We start from the raw sequence: 12200 nt of genomic DNA, 5'->3' as shown, positions 1-12200 counted from the left end.
TTAAGTGTTTTTTTTTTTGGGAAAACTACTAGAAACCCCTTTGAATCAAAACATATCTACAAGATTCCCCCAGAATTTTCGTAATTTCCATTACTATAGTTTTGTCCCTGAAATAGCTTTTTATGTTTTCTTTTACCCATAATCCATTGGGCATTGTCCCTAATTATATTAGTATATTACCCTTAGAAATCCCTAAAATCTCTCCATTGAACCATCACTGTAAAGCAACATTAAATTCTTTGAAAATCTCCCTCCCCCAAATAAAGGCAACATCTCTCTGATGAGTGATGAGATTTTATAGGGTGTGCGCTCATATAGTCCATTATTTTTCAAAAAGTAATGTATGGGCTAAGCCATAGGATGATCCAAACCGTCCATTTGATAGGCTACAATTTAAAAGTACTTTACAGGCCACACCATAGATCATCCAAACCGTCCATTTGATGGGCCACAACGTAAATAAATTGCGGCCCAAAAATCATTTCATAGGATGATTGCAACCCTCCGATCTATAGAAAGTACCATAATATGGAATTCCTCTATAGATCAGAGGGTTGGGATTATCATATGGAAATGATTTTTGGGCCACAACCTATTTACGTTGCAGCCCATCAAATGGACAGTTTGGATCATCCTACAATGTGCCCATCAAGTGGAAGGTTTGGATCATCCTATGCCTATGGTAGTATGGTGTGCCCATCAAGTGGACGGTTTGGATCTTCCTATGGTGTGGCACGTACAGTACTTTTTGGCAAGTGGGATTGGGAATTAAGGATCTGCTAGGGACTATTGATCAATTAAATGAATGTAAGCCCAATGGTTTTCACCTTGGCATTCCCATCTTATTTTGATGATTCCAATACACAAGTGATTTATGATCACTAATGTGTTTGATTGTCTAAGTTGTAGATCACATTGGTGCTAAGACAACATTGCTTGGATTGAGGCCAAGAAGATCTCATTGGACCACATCATGAAGGCCAAAGATATCGAAGTCCAAGACAAATGAAGACTTGAAGAATCCATTGAAGACCAAGTCATATTTAGATTGTAAAAGATCCAATCTTAGTTTTAGATATTAGAGGCATAATTAAGCAAATAAACAAACACCCTAAATATATAAGTGATTGTCGTTGTGGTGTTCCAACTATGTGGAACCCTCATAACAATCCCAAGTTGGTGTAAAATTGGAAGCCCAAAAACAGAAGTGAACATCTGCTTGAAATAGGCTTCTCGGAACTTCAAGAATTCTCGGAGCTCCGAGAAATGGTCCAGTAGACTTTTTTTCATCTTCTGTGTGTATTCCCGGAACTCTGAGAATTTTTCTCGGAACTCCGAGAAATATTCTCGGAACTTCGAGAACACTACAACGGTCGGATTTTTAGCCGTTGCGATTTTTCCTGGAATTACAACAATGCCATTGAACGGTCATATTTTGGTTTTCCTGTATATATATGGGCATTCCAAACATTCAAATAATCAATCCTAACACTCTTAAACTCCATTTGAACATCGAAAGAGTGAATCAAACTTTACTATGCCTCTCATCCTCTAAAGCTTAGGATTTGGATCATAGGCTCAAATTTGTCTCACGATGATTGATTTTGTGGAATTTTAAAATTTTCTTGTGTTCATCACATCAAAACAAGATTAAAGGACATTTTCCGGAGTCGTAATTTTCTCAAAAATCATGTTTTAAAAATAGAAAACTCTTCAAAAATATCTTTTTGACGAAGAAAAATAAAATATATACTAAATAGATTCCAAAATTAATGAAATTTTTTGAAAAACTAATATGGTACTGATACATTCCACCATGAATTTTTAAGGATTTTTGGATTCTATTTAGTATGTTATTTGATGCTTTCTTTGAAAATTGTCAGATTTTGTGAGATTTTTTACTGACATCAGATCACAATTAAAATTCTCAACATTTTTACAGTAGTCTTATATTTTATATTTATTACTGCTGTAAACTTTTCAATTGATTTGGATCTTGTTTCCTAAGGGATGTAGTGTAAATTCATAATCTGGTCTTAAAATTAAAAAATTCGAAATTGATAGTAAATAGTCTCTGAAATTCATGAAAATCTTACAGTATGCTATGTTTATTCATATCTTATTACTGTAGAAATTTTAATGAATTTAGATTTCTATTTCTACTAGTTTCTGTGTTATTTTTACAATCTGGTCTCATTATTGTTAAATCAAAATTAAATAGGAGCTTAATGTAAAAATCTGCAAAACTCTTCTAATAAGCTAAATACATTCCCATCTTGTTGTTGTAGAAGTTTCAGTTTGTTTCGAATTCGTTTGCAATAAATTCCATTGAAAATTTGAAATTAATTAAAAATCATTGTGAAAATTTCCAAAGAACCTCAAATATCTGTCACATGTTCACTCCTTACTCCATTGAAACAGAAATCTTAGGATCTTTAGATTTTCTTGGAAAAGTGGCTAGTGCATCCATAATCGTATCCCAATTGCAATCGATCTTAGACAATTTGAATATTTAAGCTATAGCATGTTATTGGCTCCAAGGTTACTGTCCACGAAAATCTTGAGATATGCCAGGCAATAAGGTGCTATAACCTAAGTATTAAATTGCACAAAGAAAGAGCGCACGATTCCCTTCCGTGGATGCTATTCTAGGCCGAAATTGATGAACCCTAGAACCTTTGGTATTCCTTAAATGTCCAGAAACCGAAAATCCTTGAAATCTGAAATTCATTAACTTCAAGAACTTAAATCGATTTGTCTCGTGTCTTTCAGAACCATTGGATTATGGTTTCCGTTATAAGAACCATTAGAGCCCAATTTAGGAACACTTACGTCAGGTCGTGTCCTAGGTTTTAGGGAGTCTTAGGTTTTAGGGAGTCCTAGAGTTAGGAGTCCAGCCTCATCACGGACGTTTGCTATGGATAGCAACCGTGCCTTAGGTCTAGTTACTCTAGTCACCCAAACTTTCCTTAGGACGAGCCTAGTTACCTAGGATGTAGGTTAACCTGCATTAGTCTAAGGAACAACTTGCAATTAGATAGGATCATATAGCATCTTAGATGAAGTCCTAGGATAATAAAATCTTCAACTTGAATTAAATAACTTCTCTTAAAACTGTTGAAACAGTCAATCCAGTCTAGATCGGTGTCTTAGATGAGTTAGGCATAAGTAGCTTAGCTTAGGTGCACCGAACTACGTCGACTCTGATCCCAGTGAGGCTTGGGTACGTAGGCAGGTTGGATGCTTGATGGCATACCAATCACGAGTCGGCTCCACAACAAATTGTGTGGTTTTGTATATTAATTTTCTTGTAAATTCTTAATTAAATCACTTTGGACTTTCTATGAAATTAGAATTTTAGGAGAACATTCACTTAGATTGAATTCAAACAAATTAAGAAATCAAGTTACACATTTAGGATTCATATTGAAATTAGATTTTAGGATGCATGTCACTTAGTTCGCACATTAACAGAGAGTTGAATGAGCCATTTAAAATAAATTTAAAAGAGTTAACTTTTGGAATTGAAGACCGATTATCGGGCAGGAATGGTGCATGTGGTGGATAATTCCCCATACCTTTCATTCTTGTAACCAAGTAACGAGTCTAGATTTCTGGTTAATTATGGGTCCTAGATCCCACATCTAGGTGGCAACTCTGTTAGTCTCTTTTGTGTGGAATTCGGATTGCTTTAGTGATCCCAAGTTCACATAAAAGATGAATTAAAATCAATAATTAAAATGCACACGCCAATCGCGTGGGTACGAGAGACCAAGAGAGAGCGTGGCGGCTCGCGCCTCACCCCTCGCGGGATCGGGTCCCACAGCGCCTTCTCGCATTCCAAGGCCCTCATAAATGCCTTTGTCTCGATATTCTTTGACCAGGCAAGCAAACCTGCTACCTCGATCCGCCCAACGGACGGAGCCGTGATGGGATGTAAAAAACGGCGCTGCTCTCGCCACGCGTCACCCATGCACCCATACAACCTAATCTCCATTGAAAGCAATGGAAAACGGCAGGCCCAAACTTCGCGATCACTTCTGACCCCTCCCCAAAAAATAAAGGGGGAGGGGCCCGGAAGAAGGAAGCCAAGCAGAGGGGTCCGACCTCAACCGCGCCAGAGGAAAAACTCGCGCCTCGGCCTAGGACCCCGGTGCGAGGCCACGGCACATGAGACGTCACAGTCCCCCACAACAAAGACAATTTATGACAAACAGATGAAAAAAGCAAACACAAAGAGACACGACACAATTGCATAAAGATTGCCCATTCACATCCTCCTGGCCCACAGGCCTACAAAAAGAAAAGGGAAACAAGGAACAAAGCACAAGGCACGCAGGCCCCAAAATATCCGCAACAAGGAAGGGGAAAGGCATGCAGAAACACAAGAAGAGCCAGAGATTAATCAGAGAAAGACTCCTCTCCCGAAGGGTTCCCCTCCTCCCAAGAACTCTCCAGTAGGGTGTCCACCTCATACTCAAAAAGCTGCTCATTGAGAAAGCGAACCTTTTTCTGTAAAGCCTCGTTCTCCCGCTTCAAGTCCTCAATCTCCTTGCCCATCTTCAAAACACGGCCACGCAGTTCCATTCCCTGGTGATAGGCTCGGGAGAAAAAAGACCACTCCCTGGCGACACGGGACCGAGACGATTTGTCCTCCTTGGGCAAGGAGGAAAGGCGAAGAGGGGGGAAGCCCGAGGAAGGGCCCGGGTTCCCCCTAACCTTCTTCCGACGAGCCGCGAGATCCTACCCCAAATCGGAGGACAAGTCGGGGTCATTCGACGATTCCTGGAACAGGCGGGCCTTGCCCCTAACTCGTGAAGAAAAACTAGACATGTTGTTGAAGAAGGCGCGAAAGGACACCTACTACAAAGCGCCAGGGCGATCCCCCCCTTTTAAACTCAAGAAGGGAATCGTGGTGCTTCAAAACAAGGCAACCCATCTAACGATGCTACCGTTTCCCGGGACGGCCGCCGGATAAAACGGCGGGCCTCCTCGTACCCCGGAGCCCTCGTAAATATCCTCATCATGACTTCGCTCGAACCAAACATTACTCCCTTGGCCCATTCAATGGACCAAAGGAGTAAGGGGGAGTTATGATAGGACACAAATACGGCTGCGTTCCCAGATATCGCCACGTGTCATCCATGCACGACCAGAGCCCAACCATCATGAAGAAAGGCGTTGGAAAACGGCCAAGACCACACAATCGTGACACGTCTCGCCCTCTCACCGCCCAGGCCTCATCATCACAAATTATGAAAGGAAATGGCCGCCAAAGCCACGAGCACCGGCGAGGCAGAGGAACGGCCCAATCCTGCAAAGAAAGGTTTTCTCTCCATAATGATGAAAGGGGCCGCGCACCTCCCTTTAAAAAGGGAGGGAAAGGAAGAAGAGAGGGATCCCGCTTTTTCTCTCTAAGGAAAAGGACTTCTCCCATTCTCAGACAACCAAAAAAAGAGGCGAGGCAACAACAGAGGAGGGTAGGAACCCAATCATACTCTCCCTGCTAGTCCCCTCTGACCCACTCATTCGCACACTCAGAAAAGAGCCTGCGCGCTGGCCCTGGTAACCCTGATAAAAACCCCTTCCCCCTCTCGTTGTCCTCTATATTGATTGGTCAAAGGATCTGACTTGGGTGTCGAAGTGGTCGTCCGGGACCCACCTCGGACCCCCTGACCCCCTTTGTTTGTGATTGCAGACCCCGCGGAGGCCCTCTACCGACCGCGCGATCGCAGACCCGGATTTAGACGCCATCAGAGATATCATTTGTCACCTCGGCTAGTCCCATGAAGCAAAGGTCATCTCCATCTTTTCCGCTTGACTCATTTCTGGATGAGGCACTCCCTTCATCCCAACCTGCCGCACACAACGCCTTCTTGCCATTTCTTCTATTTTTCTTATTTTTGTCATTATTCTTGTTGAGTGGGCAATTTGGCCTTATGTGTCCGACCTTCTTACAATTGTAGCATCTCATCTCCTCGTTGCTTGAAGGTCTACTTCTTCCTTGGTTTGAGTTGCCTCCTTTCTTATATTTGAGAAATTTCTTGAATCTCTTGGTGAAGAGAGCAAGATCATCATCATGTATATCTTCTTCACTCTCTTCTCCACTCTCAACTCTTGCTTTGAAAGCTGTTCCTTTTTTTTTAGTATCTTCTTTTTGTTTGTTTAGTGTTTCTCTTCCTTTTAAAACCATTTCAAAAGTAATCGAAGATCCTATTAAGTCCTCTAAGCCCATTTTTTATACATCTTTTGCTTCTTCAATGGCGGTGACCTTAGGATCCCAATCTTTAGGGAGTGACCTAAGTATTTTAGTAACTAATTCCTTGTTGGACATTTGTTTACCTAAGCATTTCAAACTATTGGTTATGTTTGTGAACCTAGTGTGCATTTCGGCAATGGTTTCATTAGGGTCCATCATGAAGAGTTCATACTCTTTAAAGAGAAAATTCATCTTTGACTCCTTGACTTGATTTGTCTCTTCATGAGCTACTTCTAGCATATCCCAAATCTCCTTAGCGGTTTCAATAGTAGAAACTCGGTTGAACTCATCGGGAGATAAGGCACAAATCAAGGCATTTATGGCTTTTGCATTAATGGTGGATTCTTTCTTTTCATTGTCATCCCATAGGTCCATGTCAATACTAGGTTCTTTATATCCATTTTGTGTGCTTTTCCATACTCCAAAATCTAAAGATTTTAGAAACACTTTCATCCTAGCTTTCCAATAGGGGTAATTTGAGCCATTGAAGAAGGGAGGTCTAGTAGTAGATTGCCCCTCACTACTTCGAGAAAAGGTTGCCATTTGGATCTTTCCCTTGTAGGTTTTCAAGAGAAATCCTATGTAAGAGCCTAAGCTCTGATACCAAGTGAAATTCCACTTAGCAACCCAAGAGGGGGGTGAATTGGGTTTCTTATAAAATTTAAGGGATTTTAAAAACTTTGCTTACACTAGTTTTAGTTAGTTATAAAAGATAAAGAATGAGATTCAAAAGCAAGAGTTTAGGCACTTACCACAATAGAGAAGAGAGGAAGAGATAAGAAGGTTGACGCAAGATTTTTATAGTTGGTTGGTCTTAACCCAAGACCTACTCCACTCTTCTCAAATTTCTCTCCTTGAGGATTCCACTAATCTTCTTCCAAGGAACTTAAATATGGCGTTCCTTCTGCCAAGTACAATCCAAGCATCAAAGCTTCAAGGGTCTTAAGTACGGAGCCCTTTGTTGCCGAGTACAATGTAGAGATGAAAAAGTAGCTCACTTGCCTCTAGATAGGCTGATTACATGTAAAGAATACTTACTCTCAATAAGAAAAGAAAAGTACAAATCAATCCTAAAGTTTCACAAGAGTATTTCAAGGTTTAGGCACAAAGAGAGAATGTGAAAGTGATTAAGGATCAATAATAACGCTAAGGCATGTATTCAATGATCCAAGATGGTTAGGTAAGTTGTTAGAGAGGTTAAATGAGCTATAGACCATCATATATATAGTGGAGACTCAAATATGACCATTTGGGAGTCTCTAATGGCTAGTACGGAGGCATTGCACGGAGCTCCGTCATATCACACCACTCTATCTACCCCAAGACATTACTCCCACAATTGCCCTTGACATAGCGGTCAATTGGAGCAACGCATCCACCACGATATTGTCGATCATCTCTACAGCGACTATCAGAGAATCATCACTTGATTATTATCCTTGGTTAGCCCAAGAGTTGGAGGGAAGGAAAACCGAGAAAGAGGGTACAAAAGCCATGAAAGCAAGATTGGAGGAAAAGGAGGATTGAGAGTCTTCATTTGTTTTATGTCTTAAACATCTTGTAGTACTGAATTTCAATATTATGATCATGCTATCCTTTATTTTACCAGTTTATCTTTGTAATCAGACTAGGATGTTATCAATAGAAAGTGTGTTTCTGTTTCTTTTATTTCTATTTGATCAGAATACCAATTATCAATGTTTTTAATCTAGTGTTTATACTTCCATCTCAGGATTCTAACGTTGAGCAGTCATAGCTCCCAGAAAAACTGCAATTTCAAAACCAACCTGGTCTCGTCAGTCTTCTGATTCCAGGCTGAGTAGACAATCTTCGTCGCCTATTCCATTTACTTCCCCAGTGTTACCTTTGTCTTATTTTTCGAAATACTTTCACCCATCCAACCCACTCCAGTCTCAATGGCGGATTCCACTGATCCTATGATAGCCATACAGGAGATGCTAAGAAACCTTACTCGTGACATGGCAAGTATGAAGGAAGAAAAGACCCACATGAAGAACCAAATTAACGACAAGGCCTCTACTTCCAGAGGGCCAACACCCCATCAACCTCCTTGAGTCATGTCTCCAGATTTGAATAGGCCGACTGTTTCACCATTAGAGATTGACTTGGATGATGAACAGTATGCAGAAGAATACTGTGCACTCAAAGTCAACAAGGAGAAGGAGATGTATGAAAAATTTGAGAGAGAAATGTCTGAAAAGTTAGGAAAATTGGCTCAGGAGATGGAACATATGAAAGTTCAAGGACCCAAGAAATTTGATGTCTTAGAGTTGATGTTGTCCTCTGCAGTTGCTTTACCGCCTAATTTCAAAGTCCCTGACTATGACAAATATGATGGGACCGGATGTCCTCGGAGCCATATGAGGTGGTTTATCATTCTTTCACAGCAATATGGTCTCAGTCGTGAGCAAATGGCACAGTTGTTCCCAATTTCTTTGGTAGGAATAGCAAAAAAATGGTTCCTGAGGTTAAAACCAGATGAGGTCAGGACCATGGAGGACATCTCTGACAAGCTTATAGAGCAATTTTTGATGGAGGAAGGGATAGAGGTTACGAAGAGAGACCTCAAACAATTGAAACAAGGTCCTCAAGAGACCTTTACCTCATTTATCAGGCGCTGGAGGCGCAAATCTGCCCAATTAAATCAGAGGTTATCGAAAAAAGATCAGATAAAGTTGGTCGTCAAGAGTCTGTCTACTCAGTATTTCCATTTTATGGCGCCACAACATTATCCTAATTTCGACCATTTAATTCAAACAGGAACGCAAACTGAGGATTCCATAGGCAAAGGTTTGAGGGCTAGACCATCACCATCTGATGTTAGAGAAGGCAAGAGGCCGATAGTTATACAGAAAGAGGTGAACAATGTGAATTATGTCAGACCAGTGGCGAGAACAGTAACTCAGGTGTCAAAACCGGTAGAGAAACAAGCACCTAAACAATTTGATCCACTTCCTTATCCCTACCCTGTTATTCCAAAGAAATTGATTAGGGATAAGAAGATAAAGCTTCCTGATATTAGGCCAGTACCAGATCCATTGCCTAAGTATTGGAGATTAGATCAATACTGCGAATATCACCAGAATTCGGGTCATCTGACGGAATTTGGAAGTTGAACGACCAAATACTACTCAAAAGCCCCTCCCAAATCATCGTGATGTTCCTCCGCCCGTTACCAATGCTATATTTGTCGATGAACCTATTCTTGACCCTTCAACCCTCATTTGTTCCATAACATCCGATAAACCCTATGTACTGAGGTTGGATGATGAGGAGATCAAAGAATTGACAAAGGAGAAGCCTTATGTCCTTTTCCTAACTGATGGTGACTTTGTAGAGTCTTCTTGTCGACCTTATGTTCTCTATTGTAAAGACGTTGAGGAAGAGCAGATGAACAAAGCACCATATGTTTTAAAAATAGAGGATGATGATTTGTTGTTCCTCGATGACCAGTGTGATGAGCTTCAACACGTCACAAGGGGTGGTCGTGTATTCAAGCCTCCCGAATTGAGTGCAGAGAATCCAATAGAGATAGCAAGGGCTGCAGAGAATCAGAGGCAGAATAAGCTTGTTACAGAAGAAGAAGATGATAATTTGTTAAAGCAGTTAAAGAAGACCCAAGAGAATATTTCCATATGGGGTCTGCTCATGTCTTCTTCCAAGCACAGAAAAGTAATACTCAGAGAGTTAAATGCCGCACAAGTATCTGTTGACGTTACACCCGATGAGTTGGTGAGCATGGTCGCCATGGCTAGGGCATCTAGGGCTTTGTTCTTTACAGATGAGGACCTTCCTCCTGAAGGTCGAGATCACACCAAATCTCTCAAGATTACAATCATCTGCAACAAAAAAAAGGTTCCAGAGGTATTAGTAGGCAATGGGTCCGCTTTGAATGTTTGCCCATTGAGCACAACAACTACCCTTGGATTCAGGCCAGAGAATTTTGTCCCCTCTGAGCAAGGCATTCTAGCCTATGATGGAACCCATCGTGATGTCATCGGGACTTTGGTCACAGAAATCCAAATAGGTGGTGAGAAATTTGAAATAGAATTCCAAGTCCTTAATATCAAAGCATCTATCTTGTTACTGCTCAGCCGCCCATGGTTGCATAGAGTTGGGGTTATATCATCCACGCTGCATCAGAAGTTGAAGTTTATTCGAAATAATAGAGTCATCACTGTGAAAGGCGACCCTGATTTAGAGATAGGCCAGATTTCCCAGGAGTTGATTGTTGGCAAAGCAGGGGATATAAGCTTAATTGGTTTTTTGCTAGAGGTGACTGCTATTACCATGGAGGAAGCGATGAATGAAGAGGTCTTCTTCCTAAGCAGTACTAATTCCAAAGTTATCAAGATGATTCGCCAACAAGGGTATATACCAGGTGCCGGGTTAGGCAAATATCATCAGGGTATGACTGAGTCCCCAGTGTTCAAGACTTTCAATGGCCTATTTGGGCTAGGATGCAAACCCACGAAGAAGGAGATCATAGAAATGAAGCGTTATATGCTAAAGTGGGCTGAGTGTCGTCATCGTGGCTTAGACTTGCCTATTGGACCTCTGGATTTGACAATGAATGGCCGTTTTCGCAAGGAGGGAGCAGATGTTCCATTCTGCGGTTTCACTGAGGCCTGGGTTGATTAGTCGATTGAGCAAATGTTGTCAGGGTTTGAAATTTTCTTCGACCTCGAGCTAGCAGTAATGAGCCAGTAGGTGTGAAGATTATAGAGACAGAGCCTGAGACTGATTGGGTTGACTGCATGGTGCCAGATTTTCTGAACTCGCTTTTTCAGGGAGGGTAATAGATTGTGGCCGTCATTGACAGGAGCACAGTAATTCTGAACCCGACACACCTTATCACCCTGGCAGAAGAGCCTTTGACTAACTGGACCTCTCAGGTCCTACCTTAGGTTACCTTTCAGTACAGTCATACTTCTCCAAAAGAGTCAGTCATTTCTAAGTATATGTTAGTATCAGAGTCTGAGTCTGAGTCTTTTTCTTCTGATGATTATTTTGATGCAGGTATTGTAGAGGTCGAGTCAATCCTTGGAGTTGGTGATGTGTCTTCTGCTAGTGAGGTCGAGTCTGAAGACATTTCTACTGATGTACTTGATGTTTCACATGTACATATTTCTGAGTGTGTTGACACTAATGTCAACATGTCTGTTTCTAAGTTTGTAAATACTATTCCAGAGTCTGTAAAGCTTGTTGTGGGCTATCCAATCACTGATGTAATCATTGATTCTGATGAAATAAAAGACTCTTTTGCGTATATTCCTATTTCCATTTCTACTACTGAATCTGCTTCTGAACCTAATAAAATCATTAATAATAACAATCAAGACTCCCCTTCTGATGAGGGTGCCGACGAAACTCCTCTTGAAATCAAACATATGATCCAACATGAGGAGAGTTGCTGAGCAAAACCACTCGAAGAAGAAGTTGAAACCGTGAATATAGGTGATGAAACTTTGATTCAGAAAATAAGGATTGGCAAAACTTTATCTCTTGAAGAACGGGAGGAATTAATCACCTTACTTAAAGAGTTCAAGAAAGTTTTTGCTTGGTCTTATGATGACATGCCGGGATTGAGTTAGGATATCGTTCAACATCAATTACCTTTATTCCCTAGCATCAAGCCAAAGAAGCAGAAACTCTGAAAACTCAAGACAGAGTGGGAGTTGAAAGTTTATGAAGAAGTGAAGAAATTATTGGAAGTAAAATTCATCCAAGTGGTTGAATATCCCGAGTGGCTGGCTAACATAGTAATGGTGCCCAAGAAGAACGGAAAAGTTAGAATGTGTGTTGATTTTCGGAACCTGAACAAGGCAAGTCCAAAAGACGATTTTCCATTGCCGAACATTGATCTCTTGATGGATAATACTGCTGGACATGCCCTTTTATCCTTCATGGATGGATTTTT

General features: G+C 41.0%; 1 protein-coding gene across 1 annotated transcript; it reads left to right on the top strand.

The window, feature by feature from the left end:
* The first annotated feature begins 8337 nt into the window (after positions 1–8337).
* Positions 8338–11697, top strand: LOC143891664 (uncharacterized). Its single transcript, XM_077396206.1, has 3 exons — positions 8338–9306; positions 9419–10895; positions 11300–11697. The coding sequence occupies exons 1-3, from the start codon at positions 8338–8340 to the stop codon at positions 11695–11697; spliced, it is 2844 nt and encodes a 947-aa protein (XP_077252321.1).
* Positions 11698–12200: the final 503 nt, after the last annotated feature.

Source organism: Tasmannia lanceolata, unplaced genomic scaffold, assembly GCF_043159265.1.
Source record: "Tasmannia lanceolata isolate RefF3 unplaced genomic scaffold, GAP_Taslan_0.1 ptg000015l, whole genome shotgun sequence".
Classification (NCBI taxonomy): domain Eukaryota; kingdom Viridiplantae; phylum Streptophyta; class Magnoliopsida; order Canellales; family Winteraceae; genus Tasmannia; species Tasmannia lanceolata.
This window is presented reverse-complemented; position numbering and strand designations above follow the sequence as displayed.